Source organism: Sinocyclocheilus anshuiensis, unplaced genomic scaffold (assembly GCF_001515605.1).
Source record: "Sinocyclocheilus anshuiensis isolate Anshui unplaced genomic scaffold, SAMN03320099.WGS_v1.1 scaffold1260, whole genome shotgun sequence".
Lineage (NCBI taxonomy): Eukaryota > Metazoa > Chordata > Actinopteri > Cypriniformes > Cyprinidae > Sinocyclocheilus > Sinocyclocheilus anshuiensis.
This window is the reverse complement of record NW_015546079.1, coordinates 261,597-288,206: the sequence shown is the minus strand read 5'-3', so window position 1 is coordinate 288,206 and position 26,610 is coordinate 261,597. Positions and strand designations below refer to the sequence as shown.

The window sequence follows — 26,610 nt, the reverse complement described above, 5'->3', positions numbered from 1 at the left end:
TTGAAAAATAATGTGTTTTTTGAACATTAAAGCATGTCAACATATTCTGTTACACCAAATACACAAAATAATGATCTTTAAAATAGCATCATATGACCCCTTTAAAAAACCTTGGAATTTGTAGGAGGTTCTTGAATCATAGTCTACCAATAGGTTGCCATTCCTGGAATATGTGTTAGAGATTGTGGTTTAGAAAACCCAAAGAATCGTCCTATCTCCCTTCTCTTTACACTGCAGAATACCAGTACAACACCAACTTGATCTACCAGCACAAATTCTCCAAGGACTCTTTCATTGTATGTTGCAAACACAACTGAACCAGCTCATTAAGATCTTCAGGAGCACTTCAAAGTTGGATCTAAACTCTGCAGGTAGGTAGATCTCCAGAAACAGGATTGGGCACCCCTGGGCAAGGGTGATTCCTAACACTTGAACAAACCTTGGCTTTCCTGTAAGCAGTGCAGAGTTCTTAGCACTGTTCTTAACTTAACTTCTTTAACCGTACGGTGATTTAAAAAGTAGTTCAATAGTGACATTGTGCATGTGGCAGTTTTCTGTTACAGAAACCAAACTGAAGTGGCCTCAGGTATAGCAATAGAAATAAATAAATTCTAGAAATAAATTATATTCATGACTGGGAATCTTTCCTTGTGTTCATGTGATTAGACTTAACTTACCATCCCTACTCTGCTGGTGAACTAATAGAACATCAGCTTTCTCTAAACTTAGCTCATCTGGTTGCTGGGCAACAAAGGCTCTGATGCACTGCATTTGTGAAAAGTCTGCAAATGGAAAAAGAGAACATTTTAAATTATAAGCATTAGAATATTTACTTTGACTCTACAATTTCTTTTAAAGCAGGAAGTGCATATACCCTGAACTGCACTGAAGTCAATCTCGGGATAAGGTCGAGAGAGTGCTGATATCCAGCGCAGTTTATTGGCTCTGAGAGATGATGCAAAATGAGAGATGGGTACAGATTACAATATTCTGCACAACCAGATTGCAAAACACAAGACTGACTGGCTGAAATGAATTTATGCTGTCCAATATGGTTTTCCAAGTGAAAAAGTTTGCAAATGGGGAAACACTACAGCAGGGGTGTCCAATCCGTCTCCTGGAGTGCCAATGTCCTGCAGAGTTTAGCTCCAACACACCTGCCTGGATGTTTCTAGTGATACTCAAAAGCAAGTCCAAGTGTGTTTAATAAAGACTAGAGTTAAACTCTGTTGGAACGTGGCCCTCCATGAGCAAGACTGGACACCCCTGCCCAACAGGGGTGCGCACATGGCAGCCATTGCATGTTTACAAGATTGCAACAGCTTTTGACTCATAAATAAACATACACAATGACATACTTACTGTGTATCTGTCCGCAAGAGCAGGGCTTTTTGCGGTATGTGCAGATGGAACAGGTTTTTTTGTAAGGAATGCAGTTTGAACTTGCAGTTCTCAACCCGCAGCTCTGACACAGGTGCATGGTCGATAACTGTAAACCTACCCCCTCTGCAAACAGGAAGTTAAGCTTTAATCGCACCATAAAACATAAGGGATCATTTACATTAAAATAAAGCCTGATTGTATTTATCAAAGAGTAACAATGACAATTGAAGTATGGATGTAAAGAGCGCCAAACATACTCTTTCCGCAAAGAGACCAGGAGATAGTCATTGAAAAGGTGCATATAAACATTTCTCTCTTCTTCCCTGTCTTTTAGAGAAAAGTCTCTCAGTTCAGTCACAGGTCCCTCTCGTACCAGTCTGCGGGACTGACTGATCAATGGAAGAGTCTTAAGAGACACAAAATAAGTCATTATACATTTTGATTATTTAGATGGCATACAGTACAAATTAGGTTCCCAAACATATGTCATGCTCACCCTGCACTCAAAGTCAACTTTGGCATTGAGGGTCACAAGTGACTCAATGTTCTTCATTTGAGAGATACTTTCATTACTGTCCTGGATCATCTGTTAAGAAGCAAGGAAACATTGGACAGTGGTGAGAGAGAAAACTGGTAAGAAATTCCAATGCAGAGATGTGGGTGACATAACTACATTGTTCCAAATACATAAAGAGAAGTCTCACCTTCTCAAGTAGTTTCATTGCCTTAATGGCCTGTGCTTCATCCTTGGTTTTTGGAGCAGTTCTCTTTACAATATTCTACCAACAAAGACAAGAGAACAGAGAGCATTCAAAATACAGCATGCCATATTTGTGACAGGAGATGGATGACATCTAATATCATGTAATATCAATATACTATTGGCCAACATAGAAGAAGAAGGCAGGGCACAAATTTCAGAGGTCAAAGTCAAGGGAAAGAGCTCCTAAGAAAGTTAGAGAATGTGACATTAAAAAAATGTGCAAGGCAGAACAGGACCGAGGAAGACCGTACCTGCACAAGCAATTTGAGGCGTGTGATTCTTTGAAATGGCAGAATGAGGAAAGACCGTAGAGGCAGTCGTTGACAAACAGGGTTACGCTCTAACTTTTCCACAACTCTACGGAATTCATGACTCTCCTGCCTACGAGAGATGGTGGAATGAAACAAAGAAAACGTATGGACAAAAATAAAATAGGAAAAGCACTTTTCCACTTCAGATGAGTGCAAACAAATACTCACATTAATCTTTGATACGTCTTGTCCTGATATGATTGGTTGGTAAGGTATGGCACATACACATTTTTGAATCGTGGACAGTGTTTGATAATGGTGTCACAGACAGTAAAGCGCATTATGTCGTTCTCCACTGCTTCTTCCAGCTGAGACAGAAAACTGAATGAAAAGAAGCATATATTATTGACATAATTCAGATTTCAGAGAAGTCATTTTAGCAATGACTCCAGGATGTTGTCAGAGCTAAACCAGAACACGATTAGACGTGAAGAATTCCTACATATTTACGGAGTCTTAAAGTTATTTCTTATGGCATCAGCAGCACACATATCTTTATTAAAACTAAAATGTATTTTTCTTCAGTAATTCTGTTTGTTTAATGATATGATTCTAACCTGTGACTGATGGCTCTAACATCATTTAGCCTGGAGAACAGCCAGTTTTTGTCTTGTGAAGACAGGATAACGTTGAGCTGTTTGGACATGACAAAGTTCTCCACTACGATGTCCAAACTGCGGCAGTATGATGCCTCAGAGGTCACGACCTCAAACCTCACCTGAAAAAGACAGAGACTCTTCATGATGCTGTCCTTACTACTAAAAACAAATATCTTTTGAAGCACAACATCTGTTTATTGCAAGACAATTCATACCTATTAGGACCGCAATGTCCCATCAAAACCTGTTTCTGTCTCAGAGTTAAAAAATCAAGTTAATTGTGACATTATATATCAAAATTTTCAATTTCTTTTTTTACAATTACAATTTAAATTGCAACTTTATATGTTGCAGTGTTCCTTTATATCTCAAAATGAGACTTGAAATCTTGCAGTGGAGACTTTGTAACCCGCAACTGAGATTTTATATTTCTCTCAGTTGTAGTTTTATATCTCACATTGTTACATTATATCTTCCAAATTACTTTTTATCTCAAAATCTGGCATTAAATCTTGCGTTAATGAATTTTAAACAGCCCAGTTGCTGGGTTTGTCCCTATTTTACCCAGCACTGGGTTGTATTTAACCCAGCATTTTTTTAGAGTGTGACTTTATGGTGACTTTTCTCACAATTGCCTATATATTTCACAATTGTGGTTTTATACCTCACAATGTATCTTTACATGTCATTCATAAACTTACTTAAAAAACTGTGCATTTAATTTCATTAGATAACAAAATGTCAGCCTAAGTGGATTCAACATTCTTTTCTGTAAGTATTAGACTTTTCGATTTTTACAATTACTTCCAACCTCCAAGATCCTTTTTAGTGGATGTATGAGATGTTAGTTCCCCTTAAGATTTATCCCCTCATTGTTTTATCATTGTGAATTGTTTTGTTGAAAAGTGAGCTTGAGCTGTTTTATTTAAAATAAATGGCACTTGGTTTGAAATGTTATTATTTAGTACAATGACATTCACTGTTACCGCTTTTCCACCGGGGCTGGTGCCCGGAGCCAGAGCCCAAATGGGAACCAGGCTGCGGTTTTCCACTCAAAAAAGTCCTGGGCTGGTGCCCAGATCCCGGTTCCGAACCAGCCCCGAAACCTGGCTGGTCTCGAACAAGGGAAGTTATAACGTCAGTATGCGGAGTTTCCACTACAGACTACAATTTGAAAGATGCCATTTTTAAAAGCCAATGGAGTTCAAATAAATTAACAACATAAACAGCAACAATTAAACATGTCAGTTCAGCAGTGGTCGTCAGAACAGATCAACGCTCTCCTTCTGCAAGAGATAACAAGCGATTCTGGTCACATGTTGGTGACGTAGAGGGTTCTGCTCCCTGCCAGTGAAAACGCGAGCCGGTTCTGAACGAGTGCCACTCTTGGCCGAGCATCAGCTCCAGCTCTGGCACCAGCCCCAGTAGAAAAGCGGTATGTGTTGTATGCAATGTTTAGTTGGGGGACACTGAACAATAATTCTACCTCCTGCAGACGCCTCTCATCCTCAGTAAGTTCCTCCAACTCTGGGCTTTTCCTCACTCCAGGGAGATCCTGCCACAGTGTGGTTGAGGAAGCAGAGATGGACAGGCGAGGGGACGAGGGTCTGTTTATGGATTGCTGAGGCACATTAAGACTTTTAAAGGAGTTGGTTTTGGACAGAGTGTGGGGGTGTAGGAGGACCTGAGGGAGAGGCGGGAGAGGTCTGCTTGATAGCTTAGGCGACTGATTTGGAGAGGAAGATGCACTTATTGATAGAGAATCAGAATGAGACAGCAGGATCTCTCTATTCTGGACCACGTCACTGTATTCCTGATACAACTGAGAGTCTGCAAGAGAAAGAGAAAGAGAGATAATCGATATGGTTCTAGAGCTGTGCTTCTCAGTTGGACCCAGATTTTACTATGGATAAGAGAAACCAAATTTTTTGTCACACAAAAGTAAACAAATGTCCTTGAAATCAAGCAATGGCATTAATTAATATTAGCATTAACTACATAAGCAACCAATAATTTGCACAAAACACATTGTGGTTGGCAGAAACCAACCATGTTTACTCTCACTGCAAGTGATCCCGTATTTAAAGAAGCCGTTTTTTTTTCATGGTTTTTGAGGATAAGTGCAAATAGTCTATGCTGGCATCTGGATAATTTGGCTAGATTTTACCAAAAAAAAAGTTGTCAGAAAAGTTGAACTTGCATAAAAATCAACAAATAGTGTATAGTCTCTTCCCTTTAAAAATTTACTAAGTCAATTAAAAAAATGAATTTGTTTTATCGAACTATGCATGACTTTAAAATAACATTAAACGAACCATAAAATCATACCTAGTTAATAATAAAATTAAACTAACCATAAAATCATATCTAGTTAGATACAGCAAAAAGAGCAGAAAAAGGGCTAAACCAGTCTATCCACCAGTTGAAAATCATTAAATTAGAGAAAATTACAAGAGGTCAGACAGAGATCAAGTCAGAAAGACAAAGGAAGCGAACAAGTACAGCAGGTCAGTGAATCAACAGGGCAAAAAAACAGATGTACAAGCATGAACATCCACAAAAGCATTTTTAATACTAAGTGAGCATTTACAGTTGTTTATCTGCAGTTCCGAGTGATGTGCAAGCACAAACCTGTTCCTTGCCTGAAGGACTATAAGCAGCATAGTCAGGAATGACAAAACTTTCCCTGCTCACATCTGGACTGTAACCACTGTAACCACCCATGTATTAAGAACCATGTATTTCATAAATTTTACAGGCAGTTACAATCATATTGTGTACACTACCATGTGTACATAAGGGTGTGTGTGAAATTGGGATTTGCATGACTGGGAATTTTATGTGTCTTAGTAAAGTTTTCATGCATTTTAAACATTTTAAAACAGAACTTTTTATTTGTAGTCTGTTATAGCCATGTACATGTCCATGTAAATATCAGCAATGTGTTCCAGATAAAGACAATACAGAGACTTACTAAAGAATTTAGAATTCCTCTTTCTTGTCCTCCCAAGTTTCCTAAAAGTAAGAAGGAGAGAGAGCAAATGACATCTGTGATATAATGGTCATTTGTAAGGCTGCCAGTGGTGATTGAATGCTTATAAAGTTACATTACCAAGCCAAACCAAAAAGGAGAAGCATGCTATTGTCATGCTATCATTTCCATTTTTTGTTCTTTGAGATATTATACCTCCTAATCGATGAGTTATAACTTCAAAACTAATTGAACTATCAACTGAATCATATTAGATTAGTCCTAATCCAGATATAAGATTATAGAGCATAAATTGAGCTAATATGTCAGTCACTTTGAACCTTGCTGTGTGCTTGCAGTATCAAGCAAACACAGTAGTTTTCAGTTACAGACATCATTGTAGAAATTCACTATTCATAATCAGCCACAGTTAATTCTGTGTAGCAGAACCATGGTTCATTTGTGGTTACCGTGGTTTCTGGTTTGATTGGTAGTAAAACAATGGTTAATATTCATAAAGGACATGCAGTATACATGCTGTAAAGTCTGGTTCTCCTACCTTAGATCCATTTCACTCCAGGTAAAACATAATTCATCCTCTTTATCATCTATGCAAACAAAATACAGCAAAATCAGCACACATCACAATTTTTTTTTTTTTACACCTTAAGCTTCCTTTAACCAAGATAAGTAGCACATCATCTCAAGCAAACCAGATAGGGATGATTCTACATAGCCATACACAAGCTGTACACAAGAGAAGTGCCTCAAGCTTTCCAGTGGATAAATAAGATAGACTAGACCGTAAGATCTCTGGGAGTGGAGCAGTTCAATAGCTCTCAAGAAAATGTGGCAATAAATAATAATAACCCTAATGCAATGAAAAGTATGAAGAAAAAAACAACAGGAAAATGTACTGGGGGATGACTTGTTATGAATTAATAAGAATGGTGTAATTTGTGAAACAAAGGAAATCTGGCAGCTCAAAATTCTGTCTCTTCCAAGAAATTATGCTGTTTAAGGAGTCTTCAGCGGTCATGACTCCAACCCCCACAAGAATCCTCAGGAGCCCTCTGGAGCTTCCAGGCTATTAAAATGAGAATATCAAAAAGCTGGGGGAATACATTATTAGTTACTACTGTGGTATGAGAACCTAAAGTCTACTGCTTGTGTGGTTTCAGATTTCTTTAAAGTCCTGAGAATGTGTCTCTTAAAAAAAAAAAACTTTTTGATAGAAATATTTACTGTCATATATTACTGTAGAAGGGTAAATAAACATAATTTTAGTACTGTTCATAATATCATGTATGTGTATCTCTTGTCGTTAAATCCACCATTGACTAATTATGTCATACCCAGTCAATATGAATGAAAACTGTGAAGCAAAATGATAAAAATTGCTGGGATGTTTCATGCTCTCTTCATTCTTTAAAGTGTCTACGGTGCACTTGAACATAATCCACTTGAACATAAAGCATATTCAATAAGAAAAAAAATGTAGGGTAGAACTTTTCATCCATGTGCTATTCAAAAACATGTAATACAGCCCTGCATACCCTGGATATAATGATATACCTTGTCTGTCCCTAATATACTATACCGTTTATAAGGCCCTGCCATTAGCCTGAAGGGCCTTGGTGTGGTAAAGGAAGTTACTTCTGAGGTAGAGCGAGTAATCGCATATTATTTCGTAATTATAATGTTATATAACATTATAATAACAAACATTTTTGATGTTATTCCATGGCTGAGATTATAAATAAAGATCTCACAGTCCCATCATGACTGCCACAAGGCTATATGTGAATAGTTTTAACTGTTTATTACTGTTCAAATGTCAGGAATACTCATTTACATGACAGGAAAATAAACTATTTTAACGCCCATATTGACACTTATTTAGGGGAAGATGACTCATGGAATTCTGTTACATTATTGCGTAAGCACATTTAGACTCTCTACGTGACATTACACCACTGGTATATTAACTTTGATAGGATAGGTTCAATAGATCTCTCAAGACACATTTAGTTCTCTTCTCACGTGAGTGGAACTTAGGGGAGCAAGGGGGTCACTGAATGTCTGATTCAACCTTCTTATATTAGTCCTCCTCTCACCTGAGTTGTTGAATATTCTTGTCCTTCGGTCCCTTCCAACTCCTTCTCCCTCTTCTTCATCATCTTCCTCTTCTTTGGTATTCTCCACTAACTTTCGGAACCCTCGCCTCCTCATGCGAGCCTCATTCCCCAAATCTCGAAAACTACTAGAGCTTAGAACAACTTCCTCAATACTATCTTTTTTCTTAGATACTTCTTCTACCATCCCCTCTGCCTCTCCTTCTGAGGAAACCATGTGCTGGTTAGAACTAGGATCCAGCCAGTCATGTTTCTCATTCAACTCTCTCTCCATCCCTCCCTGTTGTTCTTCTCCTCCCTCTATTATTTCTTCCTCTTTCCTTAATTTGTCCATTTCTCTCTCACCCTCTGTTTGTGTATTGGTTTGCGTATCTATGTGTGTCACACTACCTCTTGTATTTTCTGCGTCCGCCGACTTTGGACCCAAGATCTCTCTCAGCACGTTCTTGGCCCATCTAAGGTAAGGGGCAGTAGAGCATCGCTTTCGTTCCTCTGATGTGCTCCATGAGTCATCTGAACCAAAATGCTCCACTGTGTCTCCGGTAGGTTCTTTTTCTCCTCTTTCTATTGTGTCTTCACTACGAGTCTCTGTAGCCCCATGACCATTATCCTTGCATGGCCCTGAAGTTTCAAAAGGCTCTGGTAGGAAAAGTTGGTTGTCTTGTTCGGTTTGCTCACTGGGAGGAATCATTTGACCTTCCAGTGATGTTACACCCTCTGTTGCCTGGTCATTACTTCCTGCACCCTCCACTTTGTCCTCATTAGGAGAAAGACTGAGGTCGTCCATCACTCTTTCAATGTCCTGTTCACAGTGTTCAACCCTTTCAAATGCTTCATTTACATTTACAGTGCTTATTTCACCTTGGTTGTCCATGTTATGACCTGGATGCTGATCGGCTGCCTCTTCAACAGTAGGATGTATACTTGAATTCTCTATTGTTTGTGAATTGGGAAGGGTCTGACCAATCACACAAAAGACTCTTAGGGGTCCTTTTGGAGCCACACAGTCTGCTCTTTCATTCACTGTTTGGTTTTCCAGTTCTTCATCTGCCCCAATCTCTCTGTCATGAATAGTTCCTGAGTGTCCAGAGACCGTTTCGGGAACTTTACCTTCCCAGAATTCTTTGCAGTCTTCAAAATCCTCTTCCTCTGCATCATCCCCTCCACTGGAAACCGTTACAAATCCATCATCTGCTGCCATCATTCTGTTCTTCTCTGCTTCTGACTCTCCCTCACTTCCTTCCTCATTGCTTCTCTGTTCATCTCTGACATTCTCTTCCATGTTGTCGGCCACATTCTCTCTGTTCATCTGCCACTCTGGTTCCATGGCTTTATCAGAAGCCATGTCCCCTTCCATCCTCTTCTCCACCCTTTTTCTGCCCACATCCAACAAGAACTCCCCGGCCCTCTCAAGTTCTCTATACTTGTCCTCAAGACTTTTGCTCTTGCTTGCTTTCCTTATCTCAGGCTCTTCTTCATTTCCAGTTGTCATGCTTTCTGTGTATCTTTGGATGTACCTCTCTCTTGCTCGCTCTCTCTCTGAGTACTCCTCTTTTAAACAAGATTCTTTTCTCTCACTACGAGGTTCCAGCCACATTTTCCTTATCCTGTTTTTAGGTTTCTTTGTAACTGCTTCCTCAGCAGCAAAGCTTTCACTCTTCTCTTCTTCTCTCAGTGTACTCCTTACTTCCTGCTCTTCCTCTGTTCTTCCCTTCAATCTTTCGTTATCAGTCTCATATGTGTTTTCTCTGTCTCTGTCCTCAAGGTTCTCTCTCATTGCCCTCCTTTGTTCAATCTCAATATCAGTTCCTGAAATCAGCTCTCCACTACTTTGTCCACTCTTCTCCACCTTACTTCTCCCTGTCTCTCTGTTTTCTTTCCTCCGCCTCTCCCTCTCATCAGTCTCTCTTTCAGAATACCTATCCCTCTCTCTTATCCTTTCTCCATCTCTATACCTTTCTCTTTCAGCTGTGTATAAGTAAGCATCTCTGTCTGTTCTTTTCTCTTTGGAGTCTCTTGTTCTGTCTCTTGGTTTATCTGTCTCTCCGAGTCGTTCCAAATTGTCCCCTTTTGGATCATGATAACCTTTCTCCCGGTAATCTCTTTCTCTAGGCATTGCCATGTCTCGCCATCTCTTGGCTTCTCTCTCTCTACGTCTGTCTCTCTCTCTAACTCTGTCTATCCTTCGCTCTGCGTCACTGTCTCCTTCACTCTTGTAGAGTTTGTGTCTATGTTTAGCATCTTCTTCTCTCTTCCTTTCCTTACCCCTGTCTCCATCACGGTCTCCTTCGCTTTTTGTATCTCTTTTCCTAGATCTCTCTCCCTCTCTCTGTCTATCAGTTCTCCTTTCCCTATCTGAAAAGCTCTCTGTCTCTCTTTCCATGAGTTGAGGATAATATCTGCCCTCTCGGTCTCTTTGTTGATGTCTGTCTCTGTCTGTCTCTCTTTCCCTCATGCCTGAAAGGTCATTGACCCCTGGATAACTTTCTCTCCTTCTTCCTCTCATTTCGGAGTCAAACTCCTTCTCTCGTTCCCTCTGTCTATCTGGCTCCTTCTTTACAAGCCTTCTCATTTCTATTCTCCTCAACTCCTCCCTGTATCTTGCAATTTCTCTTTCAGCCTGCATGTCCATGTCTCTGTATCTCTTCCTTTCCTTATCTCTTTCATTTTTATACAGTATGTCCTTCGGTCTTCCCATGTGACGTTCTCTTTCATAATCTGGAATTGGTATCCTTCTGTCTCTCACTCTGGTTGGTTTTGTCATCATTGGAAAAGTGTCCCCTTTTCTCCTCTCATTGTTTCGATCTCCATATTCAGCCTGCTCTGACACTGATGAGCTTCCATTTGCATGTCGATCTCTATTTCTCCACCTCTGTCTCTCTTTCCAGTCCACCTCTCCATCTCTTCTTCTGGTTGCAGGAAATCTCTCCCTCTCCCTAATCCCATCACATGAGTCTGGTTCCACTTCTTTTTCTCTTGTTCTGTCCATCTTTTGGTGTTTCCAAGTCTCTTCTTCACCTAGGTCCCCTTCGCCAATTACCTCAAGGTAACAGTTTGCACTTGATTGACAACCTGTCTAGTGCACTTTAAGAGGACTGTATCTGCACAGTGTATTGGATGGCCCAATTAATTCGACTGGTTTCCATGGCAACATAGAGAACCTATAAGGGAAGTCAAAATTCCAAGTCAATAAATCAAGCAACCATATAAAATTCATATTCCAAAGAGGAAAACTGTCAAACATATTCTGGGAAATCTTTAAAACTGTGGAGTATCTTGTTGAAACATGAAATATGTCTTGGCAGCTTAGACAGTTGCGACTAACATGGGCTTTTTCTCTCTCTCTCTCTCTCTCTCTTTTAATGTGTCAAGTCAAATGTTTACCATTAATTAATTTGGCAGTAGCTTATCTGAAGTGACTTGGATGGATTCAAAGTATACATTTGATCAGATTTTTATTCCCAGACAATTGAAGCCATGACCTTGATGTTTCTTGCACTATACTCCACAAGATAAATTACAGCAAAACAACAGAAATATCCTGTTCTTGTCAAACATGTCACTTCAAATCAGTCTAATTTACTGTTAATATGCATAATACACATTGCCATTTATTTTTTTCATTTATCTACTACTCTTAACATTAATGACAGAACTGTCATACTATAACATACTATAACATACTATAACATACTATAATATATATATATATATATATATACACACACAGAGTTGATATGCAAAACAGCCTGTTTGTCAGTTCAGCAAAATAAAAAGTTCAGTTCAAGAATGCAGTTCAACCAACCACTGCTCTATGCCATTCTTGTTTTGTGTTCAGAGGCATTTCAAGTAATTCATGCCCAGGAAGAGCCAAAACACTAGGGGAGCACTATTAAGGAGCAAGCAAGTCTTCAACATAGCTGACTCATGTCAAGATGTAGTGAATCATGACGCACAACAAATTAACATGAACAAATTCATTAGAAAACGACTACGGTGAATAGCTTAAACAGAAATATATTCTCAAGCATGACGATGCAATATTTGCCTGTGACGTGGACATGTTTGTTTACAAGAATTGTTTGGTTTACTAAAGTTAAATCAAAAAGGAAAGAATGAAAAGTTTTAGGAATAATGCAAGAGGACTCACCTGAGAAGTGTCTTGGGGGACGCTTCTCTGTCTCTCTCCAATTTTTTCTTTGCTTTATTGACAAAGTGAAGCTAGCAGGAATTGCACAACTCTCAGACATTCCACATATCAGTGTTTGCACATTGAGAGAACCAAAGTTGAGTGAGATAAATGCTCTACTGAAAACACTGATTTAATTATCCAGCCTGCCTCTGTCCTACTTAATGTGTTAATGTAAGTAAAAATAGTTTTCAGCTAAGTAAAAAGATTCTCACAGTGTTCCTCTTTCTCTTTCTCTGTTTCCCTCTCTCTCGTCCCCTCCTCCCGCCCTTCTCAAATTCCCAAACAAGTTTGAACAGATTGACACTTATCTTCCTCCCCTCCTTCTGTTTCTGTTTTCCTTTTACTTTCCCCCTCCAGCACTTTATTAAACAGGAGCCAAAAAGTTACCGTCTGTTCAAGCTCACACACAGCTTTTCTTCACTTCTCATAAACTCAGTAGACCCACAGTGATTGCGCTACAGCTTGTTCTAGTAATTCAGCCTTTTGCTCACCTCACTCTCACTGGCACTGCATGCTTCTCTCTCACAGAAACAGGAAGTGAACACATCTGTGCTGTGATTGGTGGGGTTGAAGATGCTGGGTGTGACTGTTTTCTCAGGTAAAGACATGAGAAAGAGTGAGAGCAAAGGGGGAGGGGCGAACAAGTATGAGTGTGTCCATACACAGTAATGTCATCTGCAGCTTACGTAACACAAAAGTTCTCCGAAAAAGCTGTAAAAGACAGTGGAGTGCAGATGACACATTTGCACATTACAAAAGATAAATTGGAAAACACCCTGAACAATGCATGTTTTTAAACTTTATAAATCTGCTCCTTTAAGATATTGCTTGCTCTTTTTGTGCAAAGCCTTTCAAAGTAGTTTTGTGCAATTTTGGTATAAACTTTTAATTTAAAATCAAAACATTTTTAAGTGATGAGTAAGCAATATTGGAAGCATATTTCGAAATATGAAGCATTTTCTTTGTACTCCAAAATGCTTGAGTTTAATTGATCATTTTGTATTGTATCTGCTGTTATAAATAGCCAAGTTTCCTGTCCTCATATTGAACCACCTGAACAAACTTAACTCCAGAGTGTGCTGTTATCTGAACGCAAACAAGTAGAACATAATAATCTAAACAAAACTGACACAATCAATGAAATGTCCTGGACAAAGGTTAGGAGAAATGATCAATCATCTACAAGCATGTTCTAATGTATGACAGAAAGGACTAATTTGGGAAGACTGCAATAAACTAATCAGATATTTCCAATGTAATTACAAAGATAGAGTATATCCTGAGATCCTAAAAGAAGAGCTAGCATCATGGCCTTAGTTAATTAGCTAACTAGTAGTCTATCACAAAACCTCATTGCAAGAGAACATTGTAAAACATATGCAATACCAAAACACATCTCACAAAAACTAGCGTACCTAGATTATTTTGTTATTAATACAAAGCTGATATAAGAATTAACATTGTCATGTCATGTGACAACCAGAATTAAAACACATAACTTAAACTATGTAAAGAATCTCACCAAACTCTGCTTGAGAATGAAAAACAGTTGTCATTTTCCAATAAATATGCACAAAATAGGGCCTAAAACTCTTACAATCTGTTTTTCCTTTTGTCTTTTTCAACAATTTGTCAGTGAAAATATGTGCTTAAACTTAAGAAACTGCTGATCATTTAGTCAAACAAAAGAGTAAACTCTTGATTTGTGAAATGTTGCATATATCTAGCAATAGCTAAACATACAATAATTTAAATAGATAAAACGTCTAAAATGAAACAGGTGGGGTCTTTTTTATTTTATAATTATCTATGGATGACCAAACATATCTAATAGTTATCATGACAAAAACATTATTTGTGCATCTAATGCTTTACATATATACAGTAATATATATGTAAAACTGTGGGTAAATGTATTATTGCATTGGTGGTTTTCAAATGCTCTGTGGTCAGCAAGCTATGAATGTTCAGACAGCTCAGTGAGAAACTGCTGATCATCAACTAAACGTGCAGTTTTGTCGTGCATTTTACTTCCACGATAAACTCTACGTCGAACACGACAGTTGACTGAGGCTAATCAGGAAAAACACGTCTTGTTTGGCTTTGAACTAGATCTACAGCACTAGACTTTAACTAAAGGCAGAACGCACTTGTTTGAGCAGCACTCAATATCCCATGTCCACGTGCAGCACTTCAGCTTCCGCCTTATGCACAGTCACATGTGGCGCCTGTTTAGTTTCACTTCCGCGTTTGAACAGAAACCATTAAATCCTTTCAATAATGCAAGCGTTTTAACGCGAATATAGTCAGAAGTTTGTTTATTCAATGTGTGATTGTCGATACCAGCGGACATTTTGACGTTATGTCGTTAAGTGTTGTTTAAAGACATCAGTTCGACAGTTTGGGAAAGAGAAGATCCCCAGGCTGGGTGGACACAACTAGACAGCTAATTAAGACCTTTACTTTTAGTTATCTACAGTAAACACGGTCATAGGAATCCCGAAAGGTGCATTTCTTTCATTTCATGCATTTTAAAGATGACAGCTTATGCTAACAGCATGTTTATCTGGTTTCCTAACTAAAGTTCTTCATTGCTTCATTGCTTACTTCAGCTTGGATCCATGCAATATAACTTTTGTGTTGTCTTGTCGTGTGTTCAGTCATATAAAATGAACATCACACCGGGGTTTTTTTTTTTTTGCATTACAACCAGGCTTTTGTAGTTTTGCCAGCAATTTGTAAACATGCAGATGCATTTTCAGCGGGTTTTATAAAATTCTATTTGCATAACAGTTTTGTCTGTAGTCTTTACAAATATGATTATATTTAAGAGCCACTGATGACTGTGGCGTTTCAGAGTGCAATTTTGTTTAAAGTTAAAATCTTTATCAGTTCTGACCAAAAAATATTTCACACGACTCGGGAATTAGTCTTTGATTTACTTGTGAAATATACATGTGTGTTAAAGATATGCACCATTCAAAAACTCCCTAGATACTAACTAATAGCAAAACAAAATGTTATCAAATGTGATTTATTATGAGATGCCAAAAGTAATTGGAATTAACCAGGAAAAAGGACACAGTTTGTCTAATTTGTGCTCTTCGCTAATCATAAAATGCTCTGTGCATAGTGAAATATGTATTATATGCATATCTTGTGTCAGGCTACTGTTACACTGCCCATGTTTTGGATGCATGCATTAGTCAATCGTTGAATAAATTCACTGACCATTTTTTTTAATGTAGTGCCCTTTTCCCATCAGGTGTCACCGCTGAAAGTCATGTTGCTGTCTCTGAGAATAATCATCACTCCTCTTTACGTACTACTTGCTGGAGTACAAGCGGAGTTCATCACAGACAACTGCAAGCTGATTTCACAGAGCAAGTCTGAGCAAAATGCGCTCCATTTACTGGAGCCTCTCACCAATCAAACGTAAGTCAGGTTTTTTTACAGTTAATCTAGCATTAATTCGGTTTGCAGGTTGTGCTGGTCTTGTTAATGTTAATAACGGTCTTCATATTCACTCTAAACAGCTTCACAACGGAAGGAAAGGAGAAGGATTTTTCGTATATTTTTCAGGTGTGTGGAGATGCTGGCGGAATAAAGGATGCAGGTCTTGTGCAGCAAGACAAAAAAGGAGGAAAGCTGGTCCGAATTGGGAACTACACCAACACACGAGCTATCAGAGGAAGTATGTTACATTGCTTGACCTTTAGAAGTGACGTTTTACCATTTGCTTTTTTGCTACAGGTAGACTTTTCTGAAACCGTTACATTCTTCGATATCTCTTTGAATTAATATTAAAATAACAGTTAATTCCGATTTAATTGTTATCAACGTTAATTTATAATAATGACTACTGAATTTTGGCAGGGATGCATTGCAAGAGAACATTGTTAATACAACCCGCATTAAAACACACATCAAAGTTCACTAAATTGCAGAACTTTTTCCAGGTGTTACAGGAAGCCTTGTTAACTCATTTTTGACCTTAGTTCTCCTTTTGTTCTTGGTGCAGGTGACTGGGTTCTGCTCTTCTATGAAGGGGGAGAGAAATACGACAGCCACTGTTCACAAGAGGCAAGAAGAGCCATGATTATGATTTCATGCAGCACAAGCACAACGATATGAACTTTTTAATGCTTTCGAAATGACACTTGGCATTTTTTACTTTATACCCCTACAATATTTAAATAAAATGCATCTGCTATTTTTTTTTAATGTATTTTTAAATAATTTTTTTTAGATCTGAAAAAGAATAAGTTTAGCGTTATCATTGATCCTCATAACAAAAGTATTAGTTGTATTTCTGTCAACACGTGATCCACGTCTATTTGATATACTGTTGATGAAAATTTGCTGAAAATAATGCCAAATTCTGTTAGTAGCATTAGTGCTTTATCATGCTTGGACTAAATTATTTCAGGTATTCAAGATAGCATAGTAGCTTTTACTCATCATTTCAACTCATTATTATTTCTTAGCTCTTATTAATTATTAATTTTGTGTGCATGTGTTTTGTTAGAATGCATTTTCAGTGGTTTTGGAGGACAATCAGAAGCAACAGGACTGTTATTACCTGTTTGAGCTGGACTCCAATGTGGTCTGTCCTGTAATCCCATCTAAACTCAGTACCGGCTCCATATTCCTTATTATGTGAGTGCTTTAAAGGGGAGTTCTAATGCTATTTCATGCTTTCTGACTTATTTACACTGTTAAAGTGTTGGATTCTCGTACTAAACATGACCAAATAAGTCTCAAAAAATGAGTTGGACGTATGACGGAGTATTTCTGTGCCAAATACACTCCTTCAGGGTTCGTACATGTTTAGGAAAGTCCTATATAACGTCATAAATGGCGGGATTCCTTGTATGGGCACGTCTCCCGGAAGAGTGCGCGCGCACATCAATCAGAGCGAGAGCAAGAGCAGCATCAACGTGCTTCATTCATTAATTCATTAGCCATATAGTTAATTTAAGTCAATAAAGTTTTTGTTCCCGTTTTATTTATATCGATGTCACAGCTTGCAGATGATCGTTATGCAAAAGCTGCGCTCTACTCTAGTCTGTAGCTACTCAAGATTAGCATGAGATTGGCAGAAACTGTGTGAGTTATGTCCGTTTTAAAATTCTCACAGGGGTCATCACACCATTAGAGACGATTAAGGAGAAACATTAATGTCTTTTGCTCATATTTTATATGTAATCATGTTCCTGTTTGCTGTCCATAGTGTATTCTGCTGCCTGGCTGTGTATCTCACTGGTGGATTCCTCTATCAGCGACTTGTAGTTGGAGCGAAGGGAGTTGAACAGTTCCCCAACTATACCTTTTGGTCAGAGACCGGCAACTTATCTGCTGTAAGTATAATTGCATATATATTTGTCTCAGTTCATCTTCTGCTTTGGTCTTTTTTTTCCCTTTTATGAAACAAATATAACTTTTTTTTTCCTAACAGGACGGATGCGATTTTGTCTGTCGTTCCCGTGGCAACAGAGAAGAACGGCCCACATACAGAGGCGTGGCTACTGAACCTCTTGGGGAGGAGCAAGAGGAAAGGGATGACCATTTACTTCCCATGTGACCAAATCACATCAACCAATGAGAAGAGGCTGGGCAGTTATTACGGTTTTGAAACCCAAAGAGAGATGTTCAGTTCAGCAGGCATGTTCCTATTTCAGAAGTGCTGCTGTTTTTTTGTTTTTGTTTTTTTGTATTTAACTTCCCAATAGCATGTATTCTTTATTTATCCTTTAAAATGTTGATTTGGTGTTTGTTAAATGTAAAAGTTTGCTAACTAGTTTTCAAAGACCCACAATTATATTTGCTAATTAGATATTTATAATAAGATAACATGATCAACATGCAACACTGCCCGTTTTATCTCTTTATAGGAAGTAAAATACATCAACGCTGCTTGACTGTAATATGGTCACCACAAAGATGTAGTTTGCTGTAAGTACTTAATTTGATTAGAATTAAGTTTTACTTGCAGTATGAACCCATGTTTGATGAAACTGAAATGTATTTTTTAAGCTTATGCTCCACCAACTCAGTTTTTTAATTTCAGAATTTCCATAAATTAACTAAAATTGATTGATTGAACTCACAAATATGCTCTGCTTTACATTCCAAATGGGCTATTTGTTGTGGAATGTTGTGTTAGTATAAAGAAGTTACAAGGATCTGATGAGGTGTACCTCTTCAGCCTGTTACAACCTATATGCCATGTTTCTGAATTATGTTATTAAAGATAACTCATAAAGGTTATTAATAAGATACATTTGAAGAAAATGATGCTTTCTATAAGATAAAAAGGTGTTCTGGGAGAGACCCATTTGTGGCACATTACTCTTGATAATAATTAATGAAACAACATGAAAGGAAATGTGTTTCCATTTGGTTGGTTTTCTTTTCACTTTGGTTACTTGTTATTGCAAAAGGTTTATGATTCTTTGACCGTGGGATCTATTTCATACGGTATAAATTACTGTAAATCCTCACTGGAAACCACAGGACAAATTCCAGACTATGACAGAGCACCATTATGTTTTTCTTTCACCGCTTTTGTACTGTGTACTGTGTGTTTGAATGCACTGAAGCTTTTTTTTTTTAGTGGAGTCATATATCTTCCCTAAACATAACCATGTTCTTGAGGAGCCAAGCTCATGAATGAGCTTAAACACTCCTGTTTTTGAGGTATATAGATCATAGCCTTTCAACTGTTTAAAGAATCAGGAGGAAGAGAGCTAATGGTTATAAATCCAAGCCATAAAAGGTGCTTTTGGTCTGTGTATAAAAGTCAGTTTGAGGCTCCTTAAAAAGCACTTCTAAAGTATCAGATTGAAAATGCTGGTTTAGCTTCTGCTTTAACTAAAGTCCATATTAATGGCAGAAAGGTATGATGCATTTGGCTTGATTCTGATGTACTGTTCTTCATGAGATACAGGCCTGTGCAAAGAGGTGACTTCACTGTTCTTGCTACTGCTTTATTGTTCTGTACAATTTTAGTATGAAAAAAATATTAATTTTGTTTGCTTTGGAATTGTTGAGGAGATGGTGTGAATAAAGTGTTTGATTACTGGTGTGTGTATGCACTTGTGTAGTTCTTCACAGAGTTTACATTTTGCTGTCCTAGAGAAAACTGGTGGCTTCTGGATTGCATTAAAGCTTTAGAACTTTGAACTGTTCTTTGAGCATTTAAAACTCTTTGACCAAAACAGGTCTCCACACAAGCTGGTTAATTACACATTCTCAATTTCTTCATGGCCTCTATTATCAGCATAAAGTTGCAGGTTATACATTTTATATTAGTGGCGTATATGCCATGTTAGGTGAAAATTAGTATTTTATTACACATAAAATCTGTTATTTTATTTTCAGTGCCTAAATGAGACAACTGGCATTAGACATTATTAAAAAAAAAAAACAGAGTAAATGGTGGGTTTTGTTTTGTGCCTGTTAAATTTGCCATGATACACCACTTGGGCTCCAAGTTGTCCAAACTGTGGTTGCTGTCTGTTCCTGTTAGAGCTCGCATATGAATCCATGCATGCTTATAATACAATCTAGTGGAGTCTTTTTCTGTTTGTTGGAATGATTTATGAGCTAAATAATTAACTAATTAAAAATGTGTTAAGTTATCTGCTTTGACCATTTATTAAAAATAATGATCATTTACATTTTCAAAATTGTCATTTGCTTTTCCATATTGGTGATAACAAAATTCTTCTTTAGAATCTGTTTTGAATCCATTTGTCATTCTAGAAAGTTAATCTAGCCAATTATAGCCTATGTCAAATGCAAATAAAAAACAGAGAGTCCTAAAAATGGATTTCAACTCAAGTCTTCCTAATTCGAAAATGAGACTTTACAATTATGAGACTCTACAATTTGTTAACCTGCTTTGGTTAAAGTCTTCATAATATAGGTCATAGACAGGTCTACACTGTGCCCATACATGCGAATTTAGGAAATCTCGAGTGGTGTTGCCAAGTAATGTCAAAAAGGGAAATGGGATGTGTCTTGTATCTTTTAATTGTTTGATTTAGATTAAACTGAGATTGTATGAGTCATGAGATTGTAAATCATGAGGGCTGAATGAATGTGAAAAGAATTTACTATATTTCAGTAGGGGGAGGTGGGGGGAGTCATGGAACTAAACACTATTCACTATTCACCTCTAAATTATACACCATTTACTGCTACATATAATACAAATATTAGAAAACATGTGGTGCTATTTTCAATTAATGCAGTATACAGGTGCATCTCAATAAATTAGAATGTCGTGGAAAATTGGTGGGTTTTTGTTAAATGTGAGCCAAAATCATCACAATTAAAAGAACCAAAGAGTTAAACTACTTCAGTCTGTGTGCATTGAATTTATTTAATACACGAGTTTCACAATTTGAGTTGAATTACTGAAATAAATGAACTTTTCCACGACATTCTAATTTATTGAGATGCACCTGTATGTAGGCCTAAATTAGGCATATTAGACTAAAATAGGCATATTAGTGATGTAATTTGTGCGTTCATTAGTATAGTCAAGTGTCATCAAAGTAAAACCAAAGTTAAAACCTCTGGAATTCTGTCTGATGTTAAATGATATAGTACTACACACACTGATCTATAACAGAGATATTATATAGATCACGATCAGTGACTACACACAAGCTGCTACCTACGAGGGTAGGAAGTCTATAGTCCAATGAGGATGTTAAGCGAGTCTGGGAAATATGGAAACTTGAAATAAAATGTGAACAGAAATGAGACTTGTGCTGATAATTAATGGTAATTTTAAATAATGGAATCACTAAATGAACTGTATGTCTAACAATGATGTTTGTGAGGTATTACACAAGTTTCAAATTTCAAATAAGTGGATGAAACAGACATCCGCCCCTTTCGTGGGCGGACGGGGCTGCGATAGGCTTCTCCTCACGTCAATCATCTTCATACGAAATACCCATTGGCTGCCAAGCTCCATCATCACCCGCGGAAGTTTGTAGAGAGAATCAGAGTATTGTCAGTTATTTAAAAAAATACATTTTCCGGCACGAATTCTGTCGTTCCGCGTGTTGCCTCGAGAAATGAGACAAAAAAGAAAATGAATTTTTAAAGGATGAATTTTGCGTCGAGAACAACAACGCTCGCATGAAGTGCTAGCACCTTACAGCTAATAGTATTGTGTAGCTCGTTGTTAATTTAGTTTATTTTTTATCGGTCAACTTGATAAACAGCCTAGGAAAACTATTTTAGCTGAAGCTTAGCAGCTGGCCTGCTTTTATGATAAAGTTAGTGTCAGCAGTATTTTATATTGACAGTTGTGTTTATTTTTGTTTTGATTAACGTTAGCATGCTAAGCTAGTTTGCAGCGCGAGCTGGCATTCATCATTTTGGATTTACATCTAATCAACATCACCCTTCATACATCGTCATTATAGTGTCATTTACTGTCATCTTCACACGGCAAGGACTGTATCAAAACAGGTAAAGTGATCCTCGTAGCCTTTATAACTTGTAGACAGTAGCAGAACACTGGAGGCATGCAGATCACTTGACCCTCCTCACCTGTGCGTGTTATAATGGTGAATGTTTTGACATAATGAACATAGACTGGAAGGTCACTTTCACCCCAAATTCAAAAGAAAAACGTAATAAATTATATTTTATACATTATATGCAAAAGAGGCATAGTTGCAATGACATTTGACTGTTGCATGGTAACATTAAAATAGTATAATATATATATATATATATATATATATATATATTTTTTAACTTGAAGTTAGAATGAAGTCAGCACAACAAATACATGTCTGAATACTTCATAAAATTAATAAATAATGTCATTGTTTTCTTTTTACATAATAGTGATCATGATAAATAGTCATATATTTACACACACACACACACACACACACACACACACACACACACATATATATATATATATATATACACAGAAGGCTTTAATTTAATATTATGCAATAATAATCAATTCAAATTCCATGGTCACTTCCAGTGTCACTTATTTTTTTGAAGTTAAGTTATAAACATTTTTATTTGTGTATAATTTTATGTATGTATAATTGTACATTTTTATAACTGTTAGCTGTTATTTTAACTCTTACAGTTTTTTGATAAAAAAAGAATACTTAAATTAGTTTTATATAAACTGTTTGTTATAATGGGAGTGTTTTGTAACTGTCTTTCCTTTTCTTTCCCTTTTTAAACTCAGAGGTTCATCATGCTGGGAGAGTGTGGCATGAAAGAATGGGAGCGACGAGTGCTCAGGCAGAACTCTGTCACAATTCTGCAGGACTTAGTGGTGGATGATCTGCTGATCCAGTGTCTACAACAAGATGGAATTCTTACCGAAAACATGGCAGAAACCATTATGGCATGTTAAAGTATTAGTATTAGCTTAGTATTAGTTCTATATTGGATAGATCTACATGGAATCTATGCTAAAAAATTATGTTTTATTTAGAAAACGTTGTATAATGTTGTAAAATGCTATAAAGTACTTTTTTTTTTGAATAGCCATTTCCCAATAAGTGGCAGCCTTTATTTATTTATTTAAATTTTACAGTCCTAATAGGTGTGGAAAGCCTCATAAATAATGCTTTGATTATTTTGAACCATTAGCTAATTTGAATCCTTTCAGGCTAAACCGACATCCCAGGGCAAGAGTCGTCATTTGTTGTTTCTTTTGCCTAAACGTGGCCCTCAAGCTTTTAGCAGCTTCTGTGCTGCTCTTACAGCGACAGAGCAACAGCACCTCAGCAGACTGCTCATGGACTTCACAGAGAAAGACGTGAGTTGGTGCCTTCACTTCGGAATCACACCCAGTTAGACTGACTTGACAGGTTTCTATAAGAACATAATGGGTTGCAGTGAGGGACCAGAAAAGTCTTCTTTAGCAATGACAGCACATCTGATGAGAGCCAGGGAGGCAGTGTTAACAGATGTGCTGTATTCATAGGAAAAAAAATGTTGTGCAAGGAAAATAAAGCTTATTTGTTTTCTATATATTTAAAGTTTTATACTGTTTACCAAACACTTTATATATTCTTGTCCAAAATACAATATTTTCTCAAGACAGTAAGTTGCAGGAAGAGTTGTGGGATCAGTCTTATGACCATAGAGACGTATAGAAATCACGCCACCCACAGAGGTCAGAGCTGGGTCAGTGGAGTAAACGAGAGGGAGAGAGGGTAGGACTAAACGGGAAGTATTATGCACCAGTTTACCACACCCAAACTACCCAGATTCTTAAAAAAAAACGGTCAAACAGACAAGTTCAAACTCTCCTTTCCTTTGGAATAGTGGGTTATGAACTAACTGTAAGTTTCTAGTCAGTGTAGAAAAGTGATTTTGTGTTTTTTTAAATTTTTTTTATCTTCACAGAAAAGCTTTTCAGAGCCCTCACTGTCTCGTCCAACTCAGGAATGTGTTATACCTGTGAAAAGAGCCCGGACTCATGGTGAGCACTTTAGTGTTTGTGCATAAAGCCCAAAGTATACTTCAGTTTTAAAATGAACATTTATTGAACTAAGATAAAGCAGGCTTTGTGCATACTATGCTAATGATGAGATTTATGCCATGCACACTCTATGCCAAATATCTGGTACTGTTGTACACATGGATACAGGACATCTTATCAAAGAGGATGGTCAAATAAATGACTTTATCTACTACCAGTGATTAATTCCCTGGAGGTTTGCTGTTTTGAATGGTAATTTTTTTTCTATGTGACAACAAGCTTCATGGTACCAAGAGCTGGAGCTGCTTTTCTCTGACTGGTTATTACGTTACACGTACAGGCGAATGTTCTATGTATGTCATTTTTATGCAACATTTCTAATTATAGTATAGGTTTTCCATTTAATAATTAATTGTTTCAGGTTTAGTTCAATTGCCAAACAAGCATATTTAAACATACTTGTTATAGAAGAAAGCATAATAGATAAAGGAAAATTGTTATGTGAGATGAGCCTAATATTTTTGAGCTAATGGGGTTGTTTGTGTGTGTGTGTGTGTGTGTGTGTGTTTTAGAGTCCATGGAGATGTGTTTGGATGCCGACTCTCCCGTGACCACAGCTGTTGTTCCCTGTATGCCGGAATTTTACCAGTCCCATAGATCACAGGTATAAGGACACAAACTCTATTCCTTTGCATACTCACAGACAAAAACCCATTTTATTTGCATATATTTTATGCTATGTTAACACAGTGTGTAACCTCTATGCAAATGTCTTTCCTTTCAGGCGTACCCGATGCGCTCCTGTCCGCGAGGGCTGGCCCTGGTGCTGAGTAACGTGAGGTTTGACTCCGCTAACACTGATTTAGATGTCCGGAGGGGAGGAGAGGTGGATGAGGAGACGCTGAGGAGACTCTTTATGGAGCTGGATTTCACAGTCAGCCTGCACAAAGACCTAACGGCGGAGGCGAGTTAGACATGCTGCAGAGTCAGACTGCCCTGCAAAGCAAAGTCAATTATTAAGTTTTTGATTTGTGTTTTTCAGGCAATGCGCAGGTGCCTAGAACAGTTTGCCCAGCGGCAGGAGCATGCAGAGTATGACTGCACTGTTGTGTGTTTACTGTCACATGGAGTTGAGGGATCTGTCTACGGCACTGATGGACAGCTGCTGGAGGTGCACTTGATTTTAATACCACTAGTGATAGAATAAAAATATCCATTTCACATTTTTTTAATCGATACTGATATGGATTCTTAAATCGTAAGAGAAAGCTTTTAGTCTATGCTGTTTTCTGTTGATGCATGAACTTCACTAAACATTATTTGTAGCTCACCTGCCATCCAATAAGCTTTGTACTTTGTTACTTTTAATATGAAATAGTATCATATTTCAAATTTTCATTATTATAGAAATTCACATTTGATCATGATATACAAACAATAAATGTGGTTTTGATGCTTTTTAATGTAGCGTAACAGATCGCTGTAACTGATCATCTTTTCCTATTTACTGTTAGTCATGGCACGAAATAAACATGAATGAACATCAGAATGTATGTTGAAAGAAACTGTACAACTCACTGAAATCAATGTATCATTTTCATAATTGCTTAGTCAGTGTTTCAAACATGGAAAGACATCTGACAGCTTGTAAACAATGTCACAACATTACATTTATCTCAGGAAAATCATTCAATGTCCATAAACTGCATAATCGGCTAGAAAAAAATAACTAGACAAGAGCATTATCCTAAATATATGCATTATATTACATATTTATTATATTTTTTACTTAACCTGTTGTCTTGTTTAATTTATATTTGAATAAATCTATCATAAAAACAAGTTTTTATTACAGCCACCGTTTAAATGTTTATATTTCAACGACAAATTCTGTTATTTAAAAGTTGACATAAGAACTGTTATGTGTACTTTAAATGCGTGTACAATTGGTTGATTATTAAATACAATAAATTAATTGATTATCAAATAAAATGAATTTTTGATTTCAGTTTTCGTCTTAATTAAAAGTTATATTTAGATTTTGTTTTGTAAAAAAAAGAAAAGAAAAAGTGCAATAATGGTAGTACAATTATACAAAAAAACTATTTTTAATTAAGTTAAAAAAAATCTTTTTCGGTTTTTGAGTTACTGGTTTCAGCTAAGGTTATTTATTTTCATGCATCACTATTTATTCTTAGGTATACACACAGTCATACGTTCATCAATATGTGAGTTCCTTTTGAAGTAAATTTATTACCTTGTAAAAGATTCCTTTACATATCAGAGTTTCAAATGTCTCTCTCTGTCTCTCAGTTGGACTGGGTGTTTGAGGTTTTTGATAACGCCCGCTGCCCTCTGCTCCAGAATAAGCCAAAGATGTTCTTCATTCAGGCTTGTCGAGGAGGTGAGTTACTGTTGATTAACCAAGCACATAACAAAATTACTAAAACTAAAACAAAACTACTAAAATTAAAAATTAAACTTCAAAAATTGAAAGTAACACTATATACTATAATATATAATTAATTCTAAAATAACACTGGACTGACTTTCTCCTCATTTCTCCATTTTAAAAATAATTTTATTTAAAGACTCCTGTGTTTGAAATTAATTTTGTATACAAATAGAAACTGTAAAGTAATGTACGAATATCTTTCCAAACTATTTTTATTTATTTTTTGTTAATGGTCATGGTTTTGACTGGTAATGTATTTTTTATAAAATATTAAGTAAGTAAAAAGAAAAATACTAAAAAAAAAAAA

The 26,610-nt window shown here is 37.0% G+C and overlaps 3 protein-coding genes across 9 annotated transcripts in view; 2 read left to right on the top strand and 1 right to left on the bottom strand.

The window, feature by feature from the left end:
- Positions 1–12,923, bottom strand: part of arhgef5 (Rho guanine nucleotide exchange factor (GEF) 5) — a 17,967-nt gene extending 5,044 nt beyond the window's left edge. Inside the window, exons 1-14 of one of the 3 annotated variants that reach the window (XM_016501397.1) lie at positions 12,313–12,923; positions 8,145–11,323; positions 6,587–6,635; positions 6,031–6,071; positions 4,543–4,886; positions 3,015–3,175; positions 2,626–2,778; positions 2,398–2,527; positions 2,088–2,162; positions 1,880–1,969; positions 1,641–1,789; positions 1,363–1,506; positions 875–945; positions 678–782 (exon numbers count right to left, since the gene is read on the bottom strand). In XM_016501397.1, coding sequence (XP_016356883.1) covers positions 678–782; positions 875–945; positions 1,363–1,506; positions 1,641–1,789; positions 1,880–1,969; positions 2,088–2,162; positions 2,398–2,527; positions 2,626–2,778; positions 3,015–3,175; positions 4,543–4,886; positions 6,031–6,071; positions 6,587–6,635; positions 8,145–11,151 — 4,519 coding nt within the window. In that variant the 5' untranslated portion in view covers positions 11,152–11,323; positions 12,313–12,923. The remainder of the gene's footprint in view (positions 1–677; positions 783–874; positions 946–1,362; positions 1,507–1,640; positions 1,790–1,879; positions 1,970–2,087; positions 2,163–2,397; positions 2,528–2,625; positions 2,779–3,014; positions 3,176–4,542; positions 4,887–6,030; positions 6,072–6,586; positions 6,636–8,144; positions 11,324–12,312) is intronic. The other 2 variants (XM_016501400.1, XM_016501399.1) reach the window with 2 other exon arrangements.
- Positions 12,924–14,562: 1,639 nt separating this feature from the next.
- LOC107699943 (cation-dependent mannose-6-phosphate receptor-like) lies at positions 14,563–18,405 on the top strand. 3 transcript variants are annotated; one of them, XM_016501396.1, is made up of 7 exons: positions 14,563–14,860; positions 15,620–15,789; positions 15,891–16,048; positions 16,376–16,437; positions 16,883–17,013; positions 17,588–17,714; positions 17,813–18,405. In XM_016501396.1, the coding sequence occupies exons 2-7, from the start codon at positions 15,638–15,640 to the stop codon at positions 17,936–17,938; spliced, it is 756 nt and encodes a 251-aa protein (XP_016356882.1). In that variant the 5' UTR covers positions 14,563–14,860; positions 15,620–15,637; the 3' UTR covers positions 17,939–18,405. The 3 variants fall into 3 exon arrangements, with proteins under 3 accessions (XP_016356882.1, XP_016356881.1, XP_016356880.1); XM_016501395.1 differs by having other exon boundaries at positions 16,376–16,480; positions 16,881–17,013; XM_016501394.1 differs by having other exon boundaries at positions 15,603–15,789; positions 16,376–16,482.
- A 2,936-nt stretch (positions 18,406–21,341) lies between these two features.
- The window catches only part of casp2 (caspase 2, apoptosis-related cysteine peptidase), a 7,678-nt gene continuing 2,409 nt past the window's right edge, over positions 21,342–26,610 (top strand). For 2 of the 3 annotated variants that reach the window (XM_016501391.1, XM_016501390.1), the window contains exons 1-9: positions 21,342–21,653; positions 21,804–21,849; positions 22,601–22,762; positions 23,030–23,179; positions 23,773–23,848; positions 24,421–24,512; positions 24,633–24,812; positions 24,891–25,019; positions 26,162–26,252. In XM_016501391.1, the coding sequence (XP_016356877.1) occupies positions 21,646–21,653; positions 21,804–21,849; positions 22,601–22,762; positions 23,030–23,179; positions 23,773–23,848; positions 24,421–24,512; positions 24,633–24,812; positions 24,891–25,019; positions 26,162–26,252 (934 nt within the window). In that variant the 5' untranslated portion in view covers positions 21,342–21,645. Of the gene's footprint in view, positions 21,654–21,803; positions 21,850–22,600; positions 22,773–23,029; positions 23,180–23,772; positions 23,849–24,420; positions 24,513–24,632; positions 24,813–24,890; positions 25,020–26,161; positions 26,253–26,610 lie in introns of those variants that run through there. The other variant, XM_016501392.1, reaches the window with a different exon arrangement.

Excerpts from the sequence above, each read along its gene's own strand:
- LOC107699943 (XM_016501395.1), top strand. The coding sequence starts at position 15,638 with ATGTTGCTGTCTCTGAGAATAATCATCACTCCTCTTTACGTACTACTT. Across the intron at positions 16,049-16,375 it reads CACACGAGCTATCAGAGGAA|GTGACTGGGTTCTGCTCTTC; the intron begins GTATGTTACATT and ends TTCTTGGTGCAG. Across the intron at positions 17,715-17,812 it reads AGACCGGCAACTTATCTGCT|GACGGATGCGATTTTGTCTG; the intron begins GTAAGTATAATT and ends TTTTCCTAACAG.